This window comes from Pinus tabuliformis, chromosome 7, assembly GCF_031772625.1.
Source record: "Pinus tabuliformis cultivar Carrire ecotype Pingquan chromosome 7, CPIR1, whole genome shotgun sequence".
Lineage (NCBI taxonomy): Eukaryota > Viridiplantae > Streptophyta > Pinopsida > Pinales > Pinaceae > Pinus > Pinus tabuliformis.
Window position 1 is genome coordinate 996,892,076 of NC_142293.1, and position 27,223 is coordinate 996,919,298.

The 27,223-nt window shown below is 39.4% G+C and overlaps 1 protein-coding gene across 4 annotated transcripts in view; it reads left to right on the forward strand.

Moving 5' to 3' along the window:
- The window catches only part of LOC149250946 (uncharacterized), a 528,543-nt gene extending 503,891 nt beyond the window's left edge, over positions 1-24,652 (forward strand). For 3 of the 4 annotated variants that reach the window (XM_089459290.1, XM_089459289.1, XM_089459291.1), the window contains 3 exons: positions 23,403-23,551; positions 23,681-23,772; positions 24,040-24,652. In XM_089459290.1, coding sequence (XP_089315416.1) covers positions 23,403-23,551; positions 23,681-23,772; positions 24,040-24,250 — 452 coding nt within the window. In that variant the 3' untranslated portion in view covers positions 24,251-24,652. Of the gene's footprint in view, positions 1-23,402; positions 23,552-23,680; positions 23,773-24,039 lie in introns of those variants that run through there. The other variant, XR_016266851.1, reaches the window with a different exon arrangement.
- Positions 24,653-27,223: the final 2,571 nt, after the last annotated feature.

Below are 27,223 nucleotides of genomic sequence, written 5' to 3' on the forward strand. Positions count from 1 at the left end.
ATGATACCTTAGAGGAGCACGAACAGTCATATGGAGTTGACGACAATAGCCCATATATGCATCCATGTGTGGTAGAGGAGTACGAGGAGCAGTTGATTGTTCCCATGTGGGAAAGAGATCAGGGAGCAGATGAGCGGCTGATGATTCAACATAGAGAGCACATAGAGGAGCATGAGTCATGGCAAGTCATTGACATCAGGCCAGATTCATATGATGAGCAGCCCATGGGTCCTAGGAGAGACATTCAAGATAGTGTGTCAGCATGAGTAGCATATGATGGAGTGCGAGTTAGCTGAGGAGGATGAGGCGCACAATATGCATGATGAGCCTTTTTGGGAGACCCTGTTGGAGGTTCATATTGAACCCGTGATGATGGAGGATGAGCCTTGAGGCTAGTCGTTGATGAGGAGCAGACAGACGTACAGACAACTAGCAGGGTGATGATGTTCGCTGACACTTGTCCTCAGGAGATGCTGGAGTATGACAAGACTGTTTGGCAGGAGATTGGTGGATTGGAAGAGTGTGGAGTTTCCTATTAGGCGAGGGAGATGGAAGTGCATCCATCTTTGGGTCTACCATGATGAGGTGCAAATAGGTGTAGTGGCAGCTAGCCAAGCTGTAACATTTTCAGGCAGCAACCCTCTCCGAGAATAGATAGACAGGGTTTGCAACATAGTTTGGCTACTTGTACCCATTACAGGGAGAGAGGCAGGACTTTCTCAATGGATATTGCTAACCAACCAGATAGGGCAGCATGAGTTGAGCATGGACCAGCATCAGCATAATAGACTTGTTCCTTACACATGAGCCCATGACTTAGATTGGTGGGAGATCATGAATTGGTATCCTATTGGTGGAGTATCATTCTTAGTTAGGAGCAGTGTAGCAGGAGCCCTCAGAGGTGGGGGATATTGCATGCTCTAGTCGGCAGCAGAATGTGCGTTGGCCACTCACCAATATCTCAGCTCAGCATCAGTATGGTGAGACTGACCTTAGGGTATGCGAAGGATTGGATTGGAGAGAGGTGATGAGCTGGTACACAGTTAGCAGGGCAGCATTCACAGCTAGAGCTACAACACAGCAATAGCCATGTAGCATTAACGCTCCTTCTTGGAGGCATTGGGATCCAGGTGGATCTACTGGCAATAGGTTGAGTCAGAGATGGACACGGGATCCTGGTATTGAAGGATCTAGTCATGTTTCGATAGCTTGGAGACGTGATGTGGACCAGTGGTTCGTATGGGATCCAGGCATTGGGTCTCAATGGCGTTGGGCCACCAGATTGGTCCACAGATTTAGATTGCTTGAGGGCAAGCAATCTTGGGGTGGGAGGACTGTCATGTCTCCATTTTTATTCTTCTTCATAATACAACCAAGGTGGATTTCCAGGACAGGGGATGGCCAGGTTAGTGGAGTAGGTTTATGTCATCAAGGGTCCCGATAGAGTTTTGAGGAGTTTTTATGGGATTTGATGGCATTTGCTTGGCATATTCCATCATCAACACAGTTTGCCTTTCGTTCCATTGCATTTTGACGACTTTCAAAAAATTAGCGTTATTATTGGGCATAACTTAATTAATTATGCTCGAGGTGGCATTCTGGGGAGATTAATTGATGGAACACCTTTGTGTAATATCTCGTTGGAACCAGAACGAGAAAATCTACATGATGGGACTTTTGGATGGGAGTTTCAGTGACCTGAGGAGACATGGTGGCCAATTTACCCTTTTCCCGCATTAAAAAGAATATTTTAATTAAAATAAAAGGGGGAAAAATGCTCCATGATTAAAATAATAATTCTAGAGGGCCCCATCAGATCTATAAAAGAGGAGGAGGAGGCCATTGAAGGACATCTTGGAGTTGATATTGTTTCTTGTATGAGAGGTTGAGAACGTAGTTCTCTAGTCAATTGGTAGCCCCAAGATGGAAACCCTCAGGTGATTTAGAGAGATTGGGCGAGCACCCATCTCCCCTTGGTGGATTCATTCAGAATCCACAGGTGTAGTGATTGTTTTTCTGTTTCAGTTTGGAGACCGGAGAGTTATTCCCGGCAATTGTATTGACATCTATCTATATATAATAAAGTTGGATTTTGGTTGCTGCATTTCTCATTGTTCCTCATGTTGTGATTTTTTATGAGATTTTATGCAATTTGTGAGTTTATGGTTTTAGTCAAATTTTTGGTGTTCGGGTTTCCATGGCACTTTCTTGTTAAGTGCTAGATAATTTGATTGGAAGAGTTTGTTCCAAATTTTCCTCGTTTGGGACACTAAAGTGGGCTAATGTAGGCTCAAATTAGGTAATTCGAACTCCTAATGAATCTATAAATGGGAGAAACATGAATTCATTTGTATCATCACTTTGGATTGGATCATTCTCTCTCTTGAGAATTTCGCACTTTTTCTTGGAGGATGAATTGGAGCATGGATGAATTTTGATGTTTGGATTTGACTTTCTTATCTTGGAGTTTCCTTGTTGGCAAATATGTTGATGGTTGGATATGTTCTCTTACATGTAAGTACACACATTTAATGTTATTCTTGCTTTACTTTGTCATATACATTGGAATGGGATTTCCGCTATACTAGGGCTAATTGCGAAATTGTGGAATTATTGTTTCTATATAGCATTTCTCAATGTATGGGCCATGTATGTTGAATGAAATCTCCTAAGGATAATTCTACCGTTGAATTTATCTTGATAAGCCATCTCTTTTTGCAAAGCAACGTATAAAGCTTTAAGGTCACTTCTTCTTGCCCTAAAGGCTAAGCGAAGTAGTCCTTGAGGCTTCCTTGATCGAGAAACGAAGTCCTTTCTCATCATTCTCCTAGACTCCATTCTCCCCAAGGGAATAGGCACTGGTCTACCAATAGGTGGTCACTCAAAGAACCATTTTTCTTCACCTTTCCCTCTTCATTCTAGGTCTGGACATGCTAGGCCACCTAGGGCATCATTTTCTCGATGAAGTAGCCATAGAAAAAGTTCGATCTCATAGCCTCCACTGCACTGGTGTGTCCTTAAGGTCTCCTCCAAATTTGAAGAAATTCCTACACTGGGATTGTGAGATATCCCAAGCCCTAGCTTTGAGATCAAACTTTGCCCCGGTGTTCCCTAGGCTAGTACCTCATAGGATCAATTTGGCACCTCTAAGTGAAAACTCTTGTTTTGATCCTTTCTCCTTCTTTGTCTGGGTTAAGATCATCATTGGTTGCCAAACTCCCTCCCCTTAACCTTGGCTGGGTCCACTTGTTCCCGTGTGGTTCCATACCTTTGAAAAGTTAATTCTTCAAGAATCACTTGGGAAATCAAGGTCAATAAGGATTTTAGGGGTTGGGAAATTCCTTTACAAGACATATTCCTTGAGCCTTCCCCTTAAATCCTCCCCTCCTTCTCCTAGAAAGATTTGTACCTTGCTTGATGAGCAAGCAAGCTCCATTCTTAACCTCCTTCTAGGAAAGGGATCATTAAGGTCACTTCACATCTATTTGTTGATTCATCCTTAACAAGTGACTTTCAGTATGACGGGTCTCCTCCCATCGGTGAAAGTCCGTAAAGAGTAGGAGTCTTAGCTGAGGTGACAGTGGGCTAAGTCTCCCTTGTTGTCATTGATCTAGCAGTTGACCCTCTAGGAGTCCCTTATAGGCCCCCTGCTAGTTTGAGCGATAATAAGACCATAACAGAGGATGCTAAAAATGAGTAGCAAAGGTTAATGGTTGACTATGTTGTGTGCTAATCTCTTTGTGGCTAAGACTTTATGTTTCAGATGTATATATTGTCGTTAGTGTTATGCTATTGCTAAAGGTGTTGATACTACTATGGACCTTGTAGCAGTGTTACTAGAGAATTTGTTGAGCTTCAAAATTTGTGATTGCAAGGTTTATATGGCAATAGTATTGTGTATTTGAGTTGTCAAGATGAGTCTTGTAATGAACATATATGTTGGTGTATGTATTAAGTTCAGTGTATGTCATGAGCCTTGTTAATGTATTGGTGAGCTTGGGTTAATGTCATTGCCTAGAGCTTGTAATCAATCCTTTGTATGCTATTGTGCAGGGTCTGCAAGAATGTACTAATGTAATCTTCATATAGTATAGCCCTATAAAAATAATTGTCAAAGTTTGAGGGGGGGTTGCAGTAGTGTTAGTATTGAGAGAAATTGCCGCTATGGTCATTTCATTACTTGTATGGTTGGTTTTTGGTTATGTATGTATATGAGCTAGTTTGAGAACAGAAAATGTGTTGTATATTGAGGGTGAAGTGTCTTGATTCATTGATGTAGGGATGAGAGGGTTTTGAAAGTATGGTACTATTGACTTGTCTAGTTGAGTGTGAGATTAAGGTTGTTGTTGATTGTATTGAGCAGATGGTTTGTCATTGAGTGCACTTGCCGAGTTGTATTTTGTTGGGGTTGTATCGTGTATTGTTTTTGTTGTAAGGTGTTGAGTATGTGTTATTGAGCAAGTTTGTTGCCAACATAATAGAGGAATTTGCAGGTTACAATTTATTAGCTGATGGATGAGTCATTGAGGTAGTTTGTAGCCCATTTTGTTGAACCTCTTGTCAGAAGAAATTTGATGAGGAGAATTTTTTAAGGGCTCAGATCTGGGAAGGATGAGGAGCCAAAGCAAAAGCAGTCTTTAGAACTCCCAAGGAAGAGCAAAAATCAAATGAAAAGAGAGCAGATTTGTTTCACATGTCAGGAAGCATGGACGCCAAATCATATATGTGAAAGAGATAAAGAAGCAGATGAGACTGCAAAAATTGAAGAACAAGAAATGGCAAGGAACTCAAGTCAACTAATTGTGGAAAGGGTTGAAGGATCCATGGTTGGACAGGAGTCGCATGTGGAACACTCCAACTTGCATGATCACAAGGAGAGGCAATGACTTAGAAATACTTGAATCACATCACGAATCTACTCTTTTAGAGAGCCCGTTGAAGGCTTAGGAAATAGTGATGGATGAGTCCATCGATTTTCATGAAGACACCCTTGGAAGGCATGAACAATCATATGGAGATGTTGACAGCAGCCCTAATGTGCATCCATGTTTAATGGATGAACGTGATGAGCAGCATATTGTCTCCATATGTGAAGAAGACCGAGGAGGAGACATTCAGGGAGATGAGCTACCAATGAATGATTCGGCAGGGAGAGCACATAGAGGAGCATGAGCCAGATAAGGAGCTATCTGTGGAGAGACAGTTAGAGGCTCATGTTATAGCCATGATGGAGGCGGATGAACAACCATCTTTGGGGCCAGTCATTGATGAGGAGCAAATAGATACACAGGCATCCAGCAGGGCTGCAGTACTCTCAAACACTAGTCGCTAGAAGGAGATGGAGAGTATCGGGACAGACCTTACAATAATGAAGAAGCAGATCCAGCCACTTTGAGACATTATCTTACAAGAGGTCAGTACACTCATGGAGCTTCGAGTGGCATGTGACAGGTTAGGGGCCAAGCTATCTAGCATTGGGGGAATAGTTATCATCCCTAACTAGGCAGCTTGTGGAGTATATTCCATAGCTTCATAGTAGCCCTCTTCAGGAGTACATCGAAAGGGCTTGTAATGCTATCAACCTACCTCTTTACATTAGAGATAGAGGGGCAAAGTTTTCTAGGAGGATCATGTTGGTTGACTAGGAGGATCAACCCGAGCTAGGTATTGATCAGCATCAACATAGTAGACTTGTTCCATGCGTACGTATTCATGCATTCGATCCTTCCCATGGGATGGATTGGCGAGAGATTATGAGTTTGTACCCTATTGATGGGTTGACACTTAGGAGGATATTCTTAGTTGGGGCATAGCACAACATGAGCCTTTAAGCACGGGCAATGATGGAGGACCAAGGTGGTATAATAACCCATAGGTCTCAAGGTTTAGGTAGCATTGGGATCCAGGTGGATCTATTTATGAAAGGATTATTCGAAGGCTTGTTTGGGATCCAGGTATTGAGGGATCCATTTATACTTTGGTGGCATGAAGGCATGGTTTAGCCTAGTGGTTCATATGGGATCCTGGTATCAGTGTGCAGATGCCTCTGCTATAGACAAATATAGATTGCTTGAGGGCAAGCAATCTTGGGGCAGGAGGACTTGTAATGTCCCCATTTTTAGTTTCCTCTATAGTGCAGCCAGGATGAATTTCCAGGTATGTGATGGCCGGGCCACAAGAGCAAGATTACATCATCAGGTTCCCGAAGGAGTTTTGACGGGTTTTATGGGATCCGACGGCATTTGCTTGACGTATTCCGCCATCAAGGTCAGTTTTGCACAACTTGCTTTTGGTTCCATTGCATTCTGATAATCCTGTAAAACAGGGTTATTATTGAACCTAACTTAATTAATTACGCTTAAAGTGGCATTTCGAGAGGAATATTTGATGGAACACCTTAGTATAATAGCTCGTTGGAATCGGAACAAGAATATCTAAAGGATGGGATGGTAAGAAGTGACTTTCAATGACTAGAGAAAGTATGGTGGGCGATTTACCATTTTCTCGAATTAGAAGTGACTTTAATTAGTCACTTAAATAAAAGGGGAAAATGATTAATTGAAGGAAGAAGACCAAAAGTGACTTAAGTAAATAAAATAAAATTAAAGTCACTTAGATGAAGTCAAGGGGGAGATTTGTTGATTTGGGGTAGCAACAGATGTGTTTTAGCCACGAAATTTGGTGGAGAGGTTGGGGCACATGAGATCTCCAATACCCAGAAAGGGTTTGGGCAGATTCTAAATAGTTCAGGAGATATTAAAATAATTAATATTTTTAATGGAGTCCCTAAGTCTAAACTTAGGGAAAATAAAATATTAATGTGTATTAATATGAAACTATGTTAGAATGGTCCAAAAGACATGGATCAAACCAGATTTAATCTTAGCCGTTGATTAGGGACTTAATCTCGCCCGTTGATATGTCAAAAGGAAAAGTATAAGAGGAGGCTTGAGGGTCACTTGGAGAATACACCAAAGTGATCAGTCATTCTATTCTATAGAGCAGGGTTTGCTAAGAGAGATAGAATTAATGATCGAGAGTTGCAGTTGAGGAACATTGAGTACAGAGAGACAAAGAGGCAAAGATAGTGCCGGGAGAGCAGTGCAGTAGCCCGGGAGAGTGACGCCAGGGCTCATGCAGGGCCATGCAGAGGCAGCTGGGAGCTGCAGAGAGCTTCAGAGAGGCCAGCATTGCTGACGTAGGGCCTCCTAAGGCTGACGCAGACCCATCCGGGGTGACGCACGGCCAACGCTGGGCAGAGAGGGGCTGACGCTGGGGTTTCTGAGACATATTGGTGTTGAGCTGCTAGAAGGATTATCCGGGGTTTCAACCAGTGTTCTTAAAATCACGATATTATCATTTACTCGTGATTTTTTAAACAAAACGATAAAATTGTTGTTAATACTTGGGATTTTCTTTTATAGCTGATTTTTTCAAAAAAAATCACAATTTTTTCGAAAAAATCGCGATTTTTTCGGTAAAAATCGCAAGAGGCTTGGGCAGCGCGATTTTAAAAGGGAAAAACATGATTTTTGTTTATTCATTTGGACAGCAGAGCGCGCGGAGGGGTTTGGAGACTTGGAGTGTTGGAGAGGCTTGGAGATCTTGCCATTTTGGAGCTAAATCAACTACGTGGAGGAGAAAATCAAAGAGTGTGCTAAGGAGGAGACCGATTATCTCCATAAAAACGGTATGGGCACCAATGTTTTTTGTTTTCATTGTTTTGAAACTTTGTTTTTGTTTTTTTTCAATGTTTTTGGTTGGGTTTGGAATGGGGTTTTTGACATTTGTCCAATGTAATTTTTTTTTTAGTTTTTTTGGTTGGGTTTGGAATGGGTTTTTGACATTTGTCCAATGTATTGTTTTTTTAGTTTTTTTGGTTGGGTTTGGAATGGGGTTTCTTAAATTGTATGTAATTTTTTTTTAGTTTTTGTACAATGTAAATAGTAAAATACTAAATTGTAAGTTTGTAACTTGTAAATACTAAATTGTAATCCTTATTTTCCCATAGGTTCACAACTTCACTGAAACACCATTCAAGTTTTCAACTTCAAAGTTCAAAATCAAACATGGCAAGGAAATTGGACCCTTTCTGGGAATTTGGTGAACCTGATGCTCCGAATGATAGACTAAACTTGACTTGCAAGTTGTGTCGGCAACATATGTCCGGGGGGTGTACAGATTAAGGTATCACCTTGCAAAAATCCCTAGATTTGATGTAGGGTCTTGCAAAAAAACAAATCTTGAACTCATCCAAAGAGCCATGAAAGCATTGGAAAGTTTAGACCAAAATAGAGAGGCCAAAGAAGAAGTGAAGAGGAAACTAAAAAAGTCAGTTGAACAAGTAAGTGGCACTGATTCTATTGCAGCATCAACCAATCCGGTAGCTACCTCATCATTTTTTGTTCCTCGAACCACACCTGGTTCACAGGCATCTATCAATTCAATGCTAAAAAAAAACTGAGAAAGAACAAGCTGACAAGTTGCTGGCAAAATTTCTCCTTTGGAGTGATATTCCTTTCAGCATTGTAAGGAATAATCCATTTTTCCAACCTACTATTGATGCTATTGCAACTGTTGGCCCAAGGTACAAAATCCCTTCTTATCATGATTTTAGAGGCCAGATTCTTCAAAATGAAAAGCTTGACTGCACCAAAAGATTGGAGGATTTTAGGGCATCATGGACACAAACAGGATGCACTGTGATGTCATATGGTTGGACTAACCAAAAGGGGAGAATCTTTATAAACTTCTTGGTTAGTTGTCCCAAGGGGACTATGTTTATCAAATCTGTTGATGCATCTGCACAAATCAAAGATGCAAGAACTTTATGTCATTTGCAAGATGTGTTTATTTTGGAGGTGGGTGCAGAAAATGTTGTCCAAGTCATAACTGACAATGCTGCAAATTATGTTGCTGCTGGTAGGATGCTTATGGACAGGCATCCTACTATATTTTGGACACCTTGTGCTACACACTGTATTGATTTGATGTTGGAGGACATAGGGAAAATTCCCTTTGTTAAAGATATTGTTGAGTCATCCAAAAGCATTACAAAATTTATATATAACCATACATCTGTGCTTAGGTTGATGAGAAGATTCACCAACAACAAAGAGTTAGTGCGCCCCGCCATTACACGGTTTGCCACCGGTTTCATATCTCTTCAATCCCTCTTGAATTCTATGTGGGATGTGAAGAGAATGTTTCTTTCAGAAGAGTGGCGTACTTTGCCAATGAGCCGCAAACCAGAGGGAGAGGCCGTATGCAAACTAGTTTCATACCAGGAAGATTTCTAGGTGGGAGTGCAGGAGGTGTGCGCCGTTACTGAACCTTTGGTAAAGGTTCTTCGGTTAGTTGATGGTGAGAAGCCCGCAATGGGCTATTTGTATGAGGCCATGGATAGGGCCAAAGAAGCCATTCGGGCCTACTATGATGATAAGGGAGATGAGGGGTTTCAGAGACAACTCCTCCTATGGGGAGTGATTGATGAGCGATGGAACAACACACTCCATCGTCCCATTCATGCTGCTGGGATTTTCCTGAACCCCGCATTTTCTTACGCATGTGGGTTTGTATTTGATGTTGAGATCATGGATGGATTCTTATCCTGTGTCCAGAAGATGGTGCGATCTCCAGCAGAACGTATAGAGATCTCTAAAGAAATTGAGACATATAGGATGGCAGGTGGCACATTTGGCTTTGACATGGCTGTGACTGATAGGACGATTAAAATGCCAGGTATTTTTTAGTTTGTAACTTTGTTTCAAATTTCATTGTCTCTTCAAATTCCATTTTTTTCTTATGTTTATTTAAAATTTTATCTATAATTTTGTTGTAGATGCATGGTGGAGAATGTATGGTGCCAGGGTACCCCTTCTGCAAAAGCTTGCCATTCGAATCCTCAGCCAAACATGTACCTCCTCAGGATGTGAGCGCAACAGGAGCGTATTTGAAAAAATACACAACAAGAAGTGCAACAGGTTAACATTTAAAAATTTAAAATATTGCAAATTTCCAAATAAATTTTTGAATTCATTAAACAATATTTTTTTTATAATTATTAATTATTATTTCATGATCTTTGTACAGGTTGGAGTCCCAACGACTTAATGACATGGTCTATGTCTACTACAATCTTCAATTGTGGGTGAGGCAACTTGAGAGGACACCTGATATGGAGGCCATCTCATTGAATGGGATTAACACCACCGCTGCATGGAGGGTTGAGGCCGAGAGGCCTCTCATGGAGTCCGCTGATAATTGGTTAGTGCAGGGTGTAGTGGAGGGGGAGGAGGAGGAGGAGGAGGAGGAGGAACAGGAGGAGGAGGTGATACCACCTGCCCGGGCTACCCCTGCCACCAGTAGAGGACGTGGTCTACCTCCTATAGCTCCTACTTCTAGTTCTTCAGCTTCTAGAGCACAACAAACTCCACTGCCAACTCCACTAGCACCAGCATCTACATCTAGAGGGAAAGGGAAAGTTGTGGCATTTTCATGTAAGAGGGGCAGAGGAAATCAATAGTATTAGACTTTAGTTATTTTGTTCATTTCATTGTATATGACATTATGACTCATGAGATACAATATTATATTGTTTGTTGATATTTTGAGGCTGAGTTGGGACTCAGGAGTCAGAACTTACTATTCAGGACATGATTCACTGTTATGTGTGAGTTTAGCACTAGAAGTGATATTAAACATCTTATATATTAGTTCTTTTATCATATTTATGTGTCAATGTATTTATTTTATGTTTTAGATGGTTTCGATATTAAAAAAATTGAAAAAAAAATGATTTTTTTGTACCAAATGATTTTTTCCCGATTATTTCCGATTTTTTCCCGATTATTACGATTTTTTCCTCGCGTCAATATTATCACGATAATGATTAGTGCAACATTGGTTTCAACTAGGAGATCTGTCTCAAACTAAGAGGTATTACTGCCAAGGAAATTCTCTGTTGGGTAGGCCAGTTTCGACACCCACTTAATAAGAAAACCCTCAGATAGCTGCACCGGTTTTCCTACATTGGGTTTTTCCGGGGACATTGGTCCAAATATAATGGTGTCATATGGTGCGATTGCTTCTGTTTCCTTTAGTTGTTGATCTGTAATATATTGAGCATGCACTAGTGTTTATTTTCAGTATTTACATTGCAAATAACTTGTTAAGTAACATAACAAGTAGGTAGGAATAAATCAGATAAAGTGCATGGAGGGTTTCTAACTAAGTAGACTTAGAAACTTCAACATGGTATCAGAGCGTGATTGTAGATCATAGGAGGACTGAGGACATCAGTTGAGCGGAGCAATAGCAACAGAAAGCAGTTGTCCCGAGGTGACAGAAGTTGTTTCTAGCAGAGCAGCAACAAGGGAAGGCTAATGCAGTCATCAAGGGTGAGCCGGGAAGAGACAATGCAGAGGTTAAGGAAGGCAAAGGGAGCCTCACACAGAGCCACGCAGAAGCTGGGAGGTCTGACGCAGTTGGCTGAGGAGGTCGGGTTGCTGGTGCTGGGACTGCGTAGAGCCTAAGAGCTCTCACCTTCAGGTTGTTGTGGTTTAGAAGGTTGTGGGAATATTGCAGAGTGGAGCTGATGAGGTCCCGTAGTCAGAACAGTACCTGACAGAGCAAGGCCAAGAGGAGGGAGTTTCTACTGAGGGTTTCTAGCCGAGGAACCCGGATCAATGGTGCGGTTGCACAAGACGATTAGAGTCGGGGGCATTTCGACAGCGGCAGAAGGATTTCCAGGAGGGAAATCGGGACTCAAAGGGAGTCCAGAAGAGAACTTCCAAACGGGAAGTAGAGACTTGGAGGAGTTGAACAGAGAACTTCCAGGAGGGAAGTAGAAGAGCATCATGGCACTACACGGAGTAAGAGAGTCAGAGACCAGATAGACTGGACGGAGCGTCGAACTTCGTAGTCTGGAAGGCCAGAATCTTATCTGTACTTGACAGAAATCGTGTCAAGAACTTCGCCTTGAAGGTTATAGCTATCCCAGTCGACCCCAATGATAACGACAAGTACGAGTAGGCAATGGCAAGGGCCAAGAGCATCATCCTTGACGGGGTCAAGGACGATGTAGTACCACACATTGCCGAGAAGGAAACATCATATGAGATGTGGGAGGCCCTCAAGAAGTTGTGCATACTTATGTGCGGAGAAGAATGTTACTTGAGAATCAGTTGAGGTCATATCAGATGAAGAAGGAAGAACTGATTGACACCTTCCTCGGAGGACTGAATGAGATCCGAGATCAGTTGACTGCTATAGAAGCCACGCCGGATCAAGAGTTGATGGTGAGGACAGCCTTGAATGCTGTCTGAAAAGACTGGGAGGTATTTGTCCAGAGTATACTGGGCAGAGGGACACTCCCACCTTGGGATGAGATGTGGGCTGCTCTTCGCCAAGAAGAGATCAGAGGGCAGTCGAAGACGGGTAGCAGTAGCAAGGGGATCAAAGTCAAGCAGGAGGAGGAAGATGTTGCCCTAGCATCTGAGGGAAAGCAGGAAAAGCGGAAGAAGAAGGATCTCTCCAAAATCAAATGCTTCCACTATGGGGAGCTGGGTCATTATGCGACCCAGTGTCTAAGGAAGAAGAGTAAGGGAGAGTCTTCCGAGACTAAGGCAGCGCCAGCAAGGGCAGAGAAGGAACTTTTGATAAACGATCACTGTGCCATGAGTGCACACGCGCCACTTGAGCGAAAGTGGGGAGACATCGAGTTGTCGTTAGGTGGACTACAGGTGATGAGGGGCAGAATCCTTGAGGTACCCACCCTCTTGGATTAGACCTTGCTACGAGAGCCCCGAAGAGGAGTAGCAGGACTCGCTGAGTCGGGTAAAGACGGATGTGGATGGAGGGGCGGAGAGAGCTACAGTGCAAGAGTCCTGAGACAACGCAAGGCTAGCAGGTTGCAACAGTGCGAGAGGCACAGGAGTGTTGCACCAGTGCAGGATGGCACAGAGAGGTGTGCAATGATGCGAGATGCAGGGAGTTGTTGCAGCAGCATAGAGGTCAGAGAGGGAGCACTTGTTAGCGGCAAAGGGAGCTTCAGCATCAGGAGGGTGTCTCTAGCCCAACAGAGAGGTCAGTTGGGAGATCAGTTACTTACTTCTCAGTAACTGAGTTGCAGTGCAACAGTGGGCAGCACGATGCAACATGATGAGAGGAGGTGCAATGCGGATGCAGTGCTAGGAGAAAGGACCAGCAGCAGCACGGATGCAGAGGGAGCTGTCATACAGATGCAACAGTGGTAGTGGCAGAACCATGGGCAGCAGTGCAGAGGATGGTGGGCAACAGGCCAAGCCTAGAATCAACACAGGGACCGATGTTAGATGATCAGGGTGATACTCAATGAGGAGTATTACTAGAGCACACTCCTCGCTAAGAGGGAGTGTTGATTTGGAGTAGCATCGGATGTGCTTTAGCCATGAGATTTGGTGGAGAGGTTGGGGCACATGAGATCTCCAATACCCAGAAAGGGTTTGGGTAGATTTTAAACAAGTCAAGAGATATTAAAATAATTAATATTTTTAATGGAATCCCTAAGTCTAAACTTAGGGAAAATAAAATATTAATGTGTATTAATATGAAACTGTGTTAGAATGGTCCAAAAGACATGGATCAAGCTAGATCTATTCTTAGCCGTTGATTAGGGACTTAATCTCGACTGATGATGTGTCCACAGAAAAAGTATACGAGGAGACTTGAGGGTCACTTGGAGAATACACTAGAGTGATCAGTCATTCTATTCTCTAGAGCGGGGTTTGCTAAGAGATATAGAATTAGTGATCGAGAGTTGCAGCTGAGGGGCATTGAGTACAGAGAGACAGAGAGGCAGAGATAGTGTCGGGAGAGCAGCGCAGTAGCCGGGGAGAGTGACGCAGAGCTAGCTAGGGCTCACGCAGAGGCAGTCGGGAGCTGCGAAGAGCCTTAGAGAGGCCAGCATTGTTGACGCAGACCCATCTGAGGTGACATAGGCCCAACGCTGGGCAGAGAGGGGCTGACGCTGGGGTTTCTAGCGCTGATTGGTGCTGAGGAGCTGCCGGAAGGATTATCCGGGCTTTCATCTAGGAGATTTGTCTCAAACTGAGAGGTATTACTGCCAAGGAAATTCTCTGTTGGGTAAGCCAGTTTCGACACCCAGATTGTACTCTGATATTGCTTAATAAGAATACCCTTGGATAGCTACAGTGGTTTTCCCACACTGGGTTTTTCCGGGGACATTGGTCCAAAAATAATGGTGTCATATGGTGTGATTGTTTCTGTTTCCTTTAGTTGTTGATCTGTAATATGTTGAGCATGCACTAGTGTTTATTTCCAGTATTTACATTGTAAATAACTTGTTAAGTAACATAACAAGTATGTAGGAATAAATCAGATAAAGTGCATGGAGGGTTTCTAACTAAGTAGACTTAGAAACTTCAACAAGCTTCTAAAATAATATTAAAATAATCAAAATAAAATACTTCTATAAGATTGGAGATCTATCTATAGAGTCTTTAAAAGGAGGAGGATATCATTTGTGACATCTTGGTTTGGAGTATTTTTCTTATTGGAGAGATTTGGGAACAAGATTCCCATCTTTCGATAAGCCCCAAGACGAAACCCCTTTGGTTTCCATTTCTTGTGAGTTGGATGAAAACCCAACCCACCATTATGGAGATTTCACCCAAAAATCTCATACATGGTTGCTTGGGAGCCGGAACAGAAGCGGGAAGCGGGAGTGAGGAGTGACATTTTCAGAAGTTCCCAGGTTAGGAGCGATTTTGGGAGAGAATTTTATATAATATATATTTTGATGCATATATGTCAACAAAAGCATGTAGAATGATGAATTAGTGGTAAAAAACATAAAAACATGGATTAAACCATATAACATCATTCATCTAGTAATAATCTTCATCAACCATAGGTCCACAAATTATAAGTTCTCATTTGTATAGCATGTAAGGGTGCACATAACCAAAATAGCATCGAGTGCAATCCATCTCTGAACTGAAAATACATCAACAAATAGGCTCTAGATGGCCTCTAGCATCCAAAAAAATCATGCTACATCAAATACCTATATGTCATCAAAATCATTGCCTATCTTGGGATCTTTGTCATTAATATTACCCTCTGAGCATGTCAAGTCAAGTTTTTGTTTGAGTGATGGGTACACTTTTAGTAGGGTCATGATAGAGGAGTTTGACAACCAATGCCACTGACATCAAGGTACATAGAGAGCTTGGTGCTCTTTATTAGATATGAGTTCCATACCTCAGTACATGGCAAAATCCAATGGAAACATTGCAATCCCCCCAATCCTAAAATCCTGAAAAACTGATAAGTCCACTAAATTTTGAGTGAGATCTAAAATTCTACTTTCTCCACATGAAATCCAATGAGGTCGGAACCACTCTCAAAAATCTCGAGTCATTTCGTCGTAGTGTTAAAAATTTAAGTAAAAGGATGGAAATGAAAGATAAAGGAGAATGCCACTTTTACTTTAACAATTTAACATTACCATGAATAGAATATCAATACTAGGGCCATAGGCTTGAATATTAGACTGCCCCACTCAAGAACTCTTGTTTCTTTGAAAAAAATTTGCGCTTGTAACAGCTTTGCGAAGAAAGCCAGAGAGCGAATTTTTTTTACGGGAGCACGCTCCCAAGTCACTCCGAATGCTCTCCCATTCGGAGCGCACTTCGGAGCGGATTCAATGGGGGTTTGCTCCCCTCCAACCTTAATTCTCACAAAGCTTCAGTGGAATTATTGGAGATCAGATCTGTAGCAGATCTGAAGATTGGAGTGAGGATCATTCAGATTCTCATTTTGGGCATCAGCTTAGTTCTAGTTCAGGAGGCAAAATCCAGTATGGTAGTGGATATATTTTGAGGTCAGATACAACTTGCAGCAGTTGAGGGTTTATCTCAGTTATTCTCTGATTATTTGTATGGCCATGTAATATCGATTTTTTTATATTAATATAATAAAGCTGGGATTTGTTGCATATGTTTTATTTTGTATTTTGTGTTGTAGATGCCGTGAAATATCAGCAAGAGTTTCTTTGTTGATGTGCACCATGTCTTCATCACTGGAGATGATCAAACTGTGAAGAATGTTTAACAACTGAATATGTTGCGCCATCTGAACTTGCTCACTTGAACTCAGGCTCTCTTGTCGTAGATGTCGTGCTTTGAATTGTTTCACTTGATTTTGTTACTTGAATGACAGGCTCGCTTGCTATGGGACTTGAATGGCACGCTCGCTTGATTTGTTGCTTATTGTACTTGCTGAGAACACTTGTTAGAACTTTCTGGAATTCACGCTCGCTTGATGACGAACTCAACTTGCTTGATTGGTGTTAGAGTTGAACTTGTTTTGGTTGTTGTGATGGTTGTTTCAAGGAGTTAAAACTCATGGACTCACTTGATTGTGCTTTAAAGGAAGGGTGTCGAACACTGTCGAAAATGCACCCAAAAAAGCTTACAATGATTTCAATAATTCACTACAATGACTCAATTCAAGACTTGGGTGTCGGTTTCAACCGAGAATGCACCCTTACAATTCAATGTAATTTGAGTTTGATTACAAGTTCAACAATGTTGATGTAGACTGTGCGCTGAAACGTTGAAGTTTACAGATTCATTAACTTGAATGTAGTGATGTAGACTTTGCTTTGAAATGCTGGAGTTTGCAGATTCATGAACTTGATTATATTGAGTGAAATTGTTTGTTGAGGTAGAATGCCGATGTTGAAAACTTTGATGAGTTGTTGTATGTGTGGAGCTTAATTATCCTTCCTTGCAGCTATTTCATTACATGCGTTGTGTTTACTTGCATTGAACTTTATGTGTGTGGTAAATGCGATCATTTATGTGTCAAAACTAGACACAAATAGAAATCAAAAACATGAAGCCATAAAACACATGCGCCATCAAACACACATAGTGTACCTTAGATCCCCTTATTCAATTTCGGGCGGATCTAGGACACATCAACACCAAAAAAATGATACCTTTATTAATCACTGAGTACATCTGAAGCAATGATAATTCCAAGCTGACAACCCTTTGAAACAACTCGCCTTCAAAATCTGAATGGATAGTGACACGATCCCTCTCAAAGTAATACTTTGAATTACAACAACTTTCCCTTATCGCTCCAAATACAAAATGACTTCTTACTTCAAAAATACAAAATATACTCCTTATCTCTCCAAAATTACAAAACACTTATCACTCCAAAACTCACACCTTATCACTCTACACCATCATTTCAAAACGCTCACCATTCACTTATCACTCCAAAAAAAAATTTACATTAAAAAACTCATCTCCCCAAAATATATTAAAGAACTTTTACATACCACCCTTTTAAAACTTTCCATAATATATTTTTTTACACTATTTTTAAAATATTCGTTTACACCTTTTTTAAAGCATAAACTAATATATTCTAAAAATGTGCCCACTTAAATCTTCAAACCATTCGTTTATACCTTTTTTCTTTCAAGCATATTCTAATATAAAAAATGTGCCACTTAAATCTTCAAACCGTAAACTTCAAGCCTTGAAAAACAAAACGACTCATGCAATTTTTGCCTTTCACTTCCACGCAGGCAAGTATTCCACGCTGTAAATTTTTAGAGTGAAGGCTCTTCCGCATGGTGGCTTAGTGGGAAAAGAATGCAACTGATTTGCATTACCCAGCGCCTCGACTTGACTCGGCCTCTCCAGCGCTGCTTCAAGACAGATGCCTGCAACTGCCAAAATGAACTTCTACTGCTGTGTTACTATAAAATACAAGGAGACTGCAACACAGGCCATGCCATTTCTCTTTCGTTACTGTGCCACTGCGCAAACTGACAGTATTTGCCGAATTTTTCTGACAGAATGGTGTCACCTCAATAAAAAATCGATGAAAGTAAATCCGAATTTCAAACTCGCAGAATCTTTTGCCAAACGAAAACACTGTAAGACTTCAAGCCAGGAGTACAAAGTGCAATAAAATGAAACTATCCGCCAATCATTTGTGTTCCTATCATGGCTTTCGGTTCATTAGTTGTGTGAACATTTTTCTAATTTCCTTAAAATGACTTCATCCACTTTAATGTTAACATGTGCAATGTCATGCATGATTTTTCTGCTGAGAAAATAGTAGAATCAACACAGAAAGCGTTTAACCGAACCTTGGAGCGGTTTTCTCACAAATTTTCTGGACTTGCGGCAATGCACACCGATGAGATTTCTTTGATTTCTGCAGCAACATATGCAGTCGACCAACCACAGGATATTTGATAGCACGCAGTGTTCCAAATGAAATCTTTCAACAGCGTGCAAGGCAGACACAGTATTTCAAAGGCTCTATCCAAAGGAAGATGTGGGTGCTGAGGTTACAACTCTAAGGGATTCCGTTGCCGCAGACGATGATACAAATACAACGTGGACTAAAATTCGCACATTGATAAAATCACCTGAACTTCGACCAGCTGTGGTGGCAGGCGTTGGGCTTTCGATCCTTCAACAGTTTGTAGGGATAAACACTGTAATGTATTACAATCCCACAATTGTTCAATTGGCGGGCTTCGCATCGAACACAACAGCTCTGCTGCTATCGCTGATAACATCAGGACTGAATGCAGTGGGATCCTTATTGGGAATGTACCTCATTGACAAAACAGGAAGGAGGATGCTAACGGTAGGCGGCCATGGCTGCGTTTAAATTTGAAACGCTACCCCTTTTCTTTGAGAAAGCATACAGATCAATATATAAACTCGACAATTCCGATCAGCTCACTCTCCATTGCTGCACAGATTTATAGTCTCTCCACCATGGCTCTGATACCACATATTGAAAATGACATTAACTCAAACAAATATATAAAGCACAGATAAAACCCAGACACACAATAATGACGGAAAAAGGCTGAAGCCTCATGCTTCTCTCTCACTCTCATTCATACATTACAAAGATAATTGAATATAGTGTTACAAATAAATAGATGAGAGACAGTTTTCTCAAGATAGTGCGTGCTATCTTAGACACCTTTGGTTGAGATAATTTCTCCTTTGGTTCAGATAATTTCTCACCAGACACACCAATATAGGAGTTACCTAAACTAACTCCTATATTGGTGTGTCTGGTGAGAAATTATCTCAACCAAAGGTGTCTAAGATAGCACGCACTATCTTGAGAACACTGTCTCTCATCTATTTATTTGTAACACTATATTCAATTATTTTTGTAATGTATGAATGAGAGTGAGAGAGAAGCATGAGGCTTCAGCCTTTTTCCGTCATTATTGTGTGTCTGGGTTTTATCTGTGCTTTATATATTTGTTTGAGTTAATGTCTTTTTCAATATGTGGTATGTCCTTTGGTTGAGATAATTTCTCACCAGACACACCAATATAGGAGTTACCTAAACTAACTCCTATCTTAGAGGAACAACCCAAGAGTTAGGCACAAATTCCCAACTTGGAATTTTTAATTAATTAATTTATTTTTGGATTTATTATTGTTTTATGAGAGAGTCTAACATTTTGTTGTTGTTGTGTTTTGGGTTTTATTTGTTGGTGCATATTGGTGTAATCTTTGTGGGTTTTGATTAAAAAATTAACGACATAAATTTTATGAAGGAATTCCTCGTAATTTAACAAAAATATCCATCTGGGATATTACAACTCATTGTGATATGTTTTATGGCAAAATCATCTGCAAATATTGCCAAAATTATGTTGGAGGAGGGGGTATTTACAGGTTGAAACAACACTTGGCTAGGACAAGAGGCCAAGTAAGGCCATGTAGATCACCAAATGAAGTGATAGGGCATGTGATGGAAAAGTACCTTGAGAAATTTGAGACTCAACTCGCTAAGAAGTTTGACCCTTGACTCAGATGATGTTTATGTAGCTCTTGTTGATGATCCCATGTCTAGTGGTAGTGATGAGTTTCATCATGTTGAGAGTGAGTCACGATCATGTTGATCACTGATATGTAGACTTGTAGTAGGTCATTGGCTACTAACCCCATAGCTTGTAGCATTGTTTTTGGATTCTAAAGGTTATTTCACTGATTATGTATTTTGTTTTTGATATGTACTGATCTGATTGCCATTTTGATATATTCACCTTTACATGGTATAAGGATGAGAAAACTTTGCATATTTTCTCTATTGCTTTGGAATCATGGTTTTAAATCTTAAAAGTAATTTCTTTCATTAAAAATCCATTTTTTTGCATTTTTTTAAAGAACAGTTCATTGAGATCTAACCAGTTCAGGTTTTCTAGTTCCAATTCAAAAACCGGTTTATTAGGTGCATCGGGTCGGTCACTGGTTCCAGTTTTAAACACTCTGATCCTGCCATCCTGAAGGGTTACCATAGTTAATGACCCAACTAGATAGAGAATTTGTGACTTACAGAAGGAAAAGAAGGGAAGAGAAATCCCTTATTCAGGATTGAAAGAAGAAGAAGTACAAATGGGAGATCGTGAATACTCTCTTCACTAATGTGTTGGCCTTTTCTTCCTATCAACACCCCTCTATCTCCATGGATTTTCCTTCATCAATCCATTCCTTGGGGTTTTCCTTTGGCTTCATATTTATATGTTTTGACTCTAGATGCTTTGGATTATTTGTTGGCTGCGATTCATGTTGTAGGGTAGGTTAAGGGTATTAAACTTCTAGATGGCTTAGAGATGGTTAATAACTATTTGTAGATTACTCACTTCTCTCTTAGTGTTGATCAAGAGTCGGTTAACAAGGCTCTTACTTGTTTGGACACTTTTTACTCTACTTCAGTGGCCATGATCAGTACTCATAAAACTAATTATTTGCTCACAAAGTTGGATCCCTCTTGTGTGGATTTCTATTTGCTTATCTCCTATTTACTGTGAAGTTATAGTTAGGTATCTAGGTATCCCTTGCAAGGTTGACTTCTCGTCGATTGCCATGTTAAATTAAAGTCTCTAGAAGTTGCTGAGTAAATTGGATGTGTTGCTTCATAAGGACACCCCTTTGTAGGGAAGTTGACTATAGTTGGGCGCATTTTTCAAGCCAATAACAATAATTTGAACCAATTTTGAGGGCATACATGTGGTCAAAGTATGAGAATACAATGGATATATATTATATAATATATACTATAAAACTGCAGGCATAAATTTGTCCAAAACCATTAAAAAGAGCATAATAGACCCAAAAAATTCCTTTGGAGTTTCAGCCCCTAAACCCCCAATAGCCGTAGGCAAGGTTGCACCCCAAGCTCTGACATCAAGTCAAGATTGTTGAAAATCACCCAAAACTTATAAAAAGGCCTATAATGGACCCAAAACAATTTCTCTATGGTGATTGCCCTTGAATCCCCACATGGAGAGCCACTACTCCCCTAAACACCCTAGCTAGGGTTGTGATGACAGACCCCACCATTGTATTGAGATCCAGAGTCTACTTGGATACAATGAATACAACATATATGTGATATAACACCTCTTGCCAGTGTTTTGTAGCAATACCAAACGAAAATGCTATCATTGCCTAAGTCCACTCTTGCATGGAGATAAATAAGACATTGTGCATGCGAAGGTTGAGCAAATTTGATTTTTTGTTTCTTTAAAAATTAGAGGCTTCAGATGTTTGAGAGGTTTTTTAGAACAATGCTGTCAAAACTGGACCAATCATCAAACCAGTCGACCCCAAAACCGGGAACCAAATCAGAGGAAATAAAAGAGTCTACCAAAACAATACATAAATATACAAATTTTGAAATAAAACATATATATTCATGTGCGTCCATATGAATCCAAACCATTATACACATGCAATTTTTTTTAGAACAGTGTTATCAAAACTGGACCAATCATCGAACCAGTCGACCCCAAAACCAGGAACCAAATCGGAGGAAAAATAAGTCTACCAAAACAATACATAAATATACAAATTTTGAAAGAAAACATATATATTCATGTGCGTCTATATGAATCCAAACCATTATACACATTTTCTCGTATATATAGCAAGGGTGCATATAACCAAAGTAGCACTGACTGCAATTGATCCCTTAACAAAAAATACGTCAACAAAGAGGCTCTAGATGGCCTCTAGAGTCCAAAGAAAATCATGCTACAACAAATGCCTCCATATCGTCAAAATCATTGTCTAGATTGGGATCCTCATCATCAGTGTCACCTGCTAAGCATTAAAATAAGATAGAAAAAGCTTAACATGTCAAATCGAGATTTTGTTTGAGTGATGGGTACATTTTTACTAAGGTCATGATACAGGAGTTCAACAATAAATGCTACTGAACATCAAGGTACATAGAGGCCTTGGTGCTCTTGATTAAATGCTAGTTCCAAACCCTCGTACATGACAGAATCCAATGGACATGTTGCAATCTCTCAAATCCTAGAATTCTAAAAAATTGTTAAGTCTGCTGGATTTTGAGTGACATCTAAAATTCTACCTTTTTGCATATGAAATCCAATGAGCTTGGAACTTGGAACAACTCTCAATCATCCTGAAATGATTAATGGTATTGCTAAATTTGAAAATTTAACATTGTCATTAATTACATAGCATTAGTAGGGCCCTAGGGTTGAATATTAGGCTGCCCCACAGTGAGAAATACTGTCACCCGTATCTAGCAATGAGATCATGCCTACAGATGTTTATAATCATGTTGTCATAGCAGTGCTTCTTCTAGTTGTTACTGATCAAGGTTATAATGACATCGGTTTTCCTCTGTAATTTGCATTGTAGTTTTCTATGTTAACATAGTCCATCCCAGCTTAAAAGAAATTGTTTGGACTTATCTATATCACTCATGCATTGAAAAATCCATCAAACTAAAGCAGTTAGTTCTTTCTAAAAATAACAACGCATTTCATATTTCATTTATTTTGAAAACAATAGTTTTTGGAAATGCTAATAGTGGAACTTTTCTATATTTGAATATTCGGGTAACTTCCAAAATATTCTAATTGTTGTGTTAAAAATATTCAAGGTTAAACTGTTCTAATTTATTAACCGTATATTAGAAGGTTAACGAGATTAAACCAAACTAAGTTGCATAAACTTAAAAATTGTATTATATGATTTCAAATTTCTATTTTATTTTAGATCTGTTGCTTTCTGAAATTTTCATTTGAGAGAGTTAGTATGTTTAAAAGGTACTTTTATGTATTAATTTCAATGACATCTGTGACACAGTTGCCTGGTGGTATCTGAGCAGTGAAGCTAAGATATTCAGAAAACTCATGTATTGTTGGTGAAAGTTGATTAGATCTTTGCCATTATCCAAATTTGAATGAAGGAATGCATAACATGATATTTAAGTTTCAATATCTAGGCTAGTTTCAACAGGTGTCTAATCAATCTCTGTATGTCATTGCTCCCAAACCGACATTGCAGGATCAATCATAGCCTGGGATCCAAGAACTCCAAAGTCAATTTGGCATCAAGCACATAGAAATAAAGGCTCTCCAGCTGGATTACAACTGACGCCTGATGCAAAAGAGGTGGTGGTAGCATCTGGAGATGGCAGCCTTTATGTCTTGGATGTAAGCTAAATAAGCATTCATTATCATATCCAAAGCTTTGTCATGGACAATTTTAATCTTCTGGTAATAGTTTAACTAAACACCAATGTCTCTAATGAGGACTTGAAGATGTAAAATATGTATTGGCAGGTCGGAAAAGGAGGGAATTTGCTTGCAAACCACCAATGTGAAAATTCTCTAAGGTGCTGTGAAATTGCGGGTTCGTTAATTTTAGCTGGAAGGTATTACATCACGATTACTAAAGTTTTCTCCTTTTTATCCATATAATTTTGAGTAGTCTACAATTTTTGCATTGTTAATTATTATTTCTTCCCTTCACTCTGTTTCAAAGTGGCGTCTCATTTGCAGTTCAAGTACTGCTATATCTCTCTGCAATCATAATTTTTTTCTCCTATGGGAGCACTACAATTACTAGTGTTTACATGTAAAAGAGTGAACTACGCAAAAGACTTACTGCATCTATTCTTTTGTTATTTATGTTAAAACAGTGCAACTGGAGCTATGCACGTCTGGCCATTGGACATTGATATGTTGAGTGAACATGCTGTCGGACAGTATCTTGATTGTTCTCCTGTTGAAGGTCATAATGATGCAATCAATTGTATATCAGTTTTCTGCAAACCTTCAGATGCATTGTCACATGTTGCAACAGCATACGAGAATGGCATTGTACAAATATATAATATTTCCACTCAGTGACAACTGCAGCTTTCCATTGAGCAGATTTCTGTGATTTCCTGCCAACCTTTCATTCTTACGAACGGGGTGTCCCTGCTCATAAATTTATCGTCTGTTCTTGCAATAATTTTGGTGATTTCATTGTTTGAAATATATATAAGACAATCCATGTAAAAGTTATTCTTTTCCCCGGACTTATATCCTGGGACCTGGCCTCTATTCATTGATTCAGCTGTATATTCGATTTACTTCATGTATATTTTGTATTTCAAGACTTTAATGTGCAATTCTTAATTGAATTGCACTAAAGGTTCAGTACATGCTTCCAAGAGTTTTGAATAAATTAATTGTAAAAGGAAGCCATGATTTGGAATATAAAAAGTGCAGGTTTAGCAATGTCAGTGAGACAATGCTTTTCAGATATTTGCTTCATGTCTCTGCCTGTGAGATATTACATTCGTTCTCTCAATAATTTTTTTGTTTACCTGGATTAACTTATCGATAAGCGTTGACATTATTTAAGATATGATTAACTGCTAAGTTTTATTCAGCATTTTTAATGTAGTTGACTCCACAAAATTGGTATAAATCAAACGACAAATGTAAAGCAGTGCAGAGCATGAAATGATCGGTATAATCTCGTGAAACTTAAAATAAGCGGTTTAATTTACATATCTAAGTTTGCACTGAAACGATACATGAGTGAATATGGATGCCGTGAAGGGGTTGCGGGGACGGATATAACAAATTTTCAGAAAAATTGAATTCCATACAGTGGGGGAGTGATATATATATATATATAAACTATGAGACCTAACTGATTCAGATTATCATTCATCAATTAGATTTAGGAGTATTCACGTCATTTATAATAATTCAAATTAGCGAACTCAAATATTGTCAAATACAACATTCCAGTATACCTAGGGCCATAGATAAGCCAACCTTTTTTAGGCATTTAAATCAAGAACCTTTCAACAAAGTCTTCCTAACAAAACAATACAATGATTGCACATTGAGAATAAGTCTTGGAATTTGTGGTTAAACCAATTCTGCAGGTCGGTTTGTGAGTCCAATGAGGTGTACCTGGGCTGGTCAACTAACCTACGTTATAGTGGATTGGGCATTTTAAGGGTCAGATGACTAACCAACTAGTGCAGAAAAGACCTAAATTTACAGGTGTCTCTAATAATTTGGGGTTGATTTGGGTGATCAAAGTTGACTTAATCAACCATGTTTTAGAGATATTAGTTATGCACTCGTGTATAAATAAGTGAACTCATGTGTTGAGCAATTTGATGAGAAGTGTGATGAATGTATATAGTACTGCATTCTATGCAATACTGATGTCTGTAGACACCATTGACTTATCTGGGCACTGTTTACTTATGAGTTACACTAATAAAAATGTACCAAATAATATTGAATTGTTCCATGTATATCAAATGGGAAATTTGTTAACATGGTGTCACATAATTTCTACCACAACATAAATATCGGTGCATGAGCATGTACTAGCAATGGATTAAATCAGGGCATAGGTGAAGAGTTCATACTATAGAAAGGAAAACAGAACATTAAAGCCGGCTGGAAGGTCCTTGGAAATAATTGGAAGGCCCTTGGAAATAATTGTTATTCCATGAAACCCTTCATAAATGTAGCTTCTTGTTTTGCTGTTTTGTAGATTGGACATATCAATTCTAATATGCAAGTTGTTCTATCACATATGCAAGTCTTTGAGACTTATTGCAACAGTGTTGTGGAATTTGGCGCAAAAGTTAAGAAGATAATCAAATACAATCATTGTATTTCTACACTAGGTTGTGACACTAACACCATCATCGACAAACATTTAATTCAATAAAATGCCCAACCATTAGTTCTTTTTTAACTAGAGGTAAGACTAATTCATTTTTGAGAAAAAATCAACATAAAAAAATCAGATTAACATTCATTAATTTATCATTAGGGTTTCCATATTTTTTATGAACATTGAGGCTTGATTTTACGGTTAGCGTGTTAGACTTTACTTTTAGCGTTATTTTCTTTTTCATGTCAAAAAAATCACTTTTTCATTTGAAGCATGCCATGTAGCAATAGAAATGTTTGAAAATTGTATCCTCTCCATTTTAGTTTTCAAAATGGATAATGGTGTATCCTTACTTTTCTCAAACGTTTATGGTTATGGAGGTAAGTCAAGTGTTCTAGAACACAAGAAACTTGTAAGAGACATATGGTTATGGAGGTAAGTCAAGTGTTCTAGAACACAAGAAACTTGTAAGAGACATTGGCAAAACCAATAGTGTCAATGATGGAATAAATTGATATGACACCTAGTAATTTAAAAGATTATACAAATCATATCACATCTATTATAGAATCTACTTATTTTTCATAGTTGAAGTAGTGTCACGTAATTATAAAAAAGTGGTCTTGGTTTTTGTAGTTTTCAAGTCATGATTTTTGTTATGTCTTTTTGTTATGCAACTAGCTCACAAAATAGAAGAAAAGATAAAGCAATGACTTCAAAATCACCTTTTTCGAGGGGGCAACCTCCTTTACATTACACAAATGAACAATTCTTGGATAATACAAATGACAAAACCTATTTTCTATATATAGGAGTTTAAGGGGTCACAATATAATCAAAGCCGACATAATAATAATAATATAAAGGCACAACAATAACAATATTGGGCTTATATGGGGCATAATAATAACAATATGGGGACAATAGAGGCACAACAATAACAACAACGGCTACAATGACAATAGTAATGGGGGAATCACTAGTATTATAGGGACTTAACATGCCCCTCTCCTTCAAAAAAGTGTTGTCTTCAACGCTTGAGTAGTTCTTGATGTTTTTGTATAAAATTCTCATCCTCCCATCTGGATTCTTTAGTGGGTAAGTTCTTCCACTTGATGAGATACTCCAAAATTGATTGATTTCGTATCTGTCAAGTTCTTGTCTCTGTGATTACTTCAGGTTCT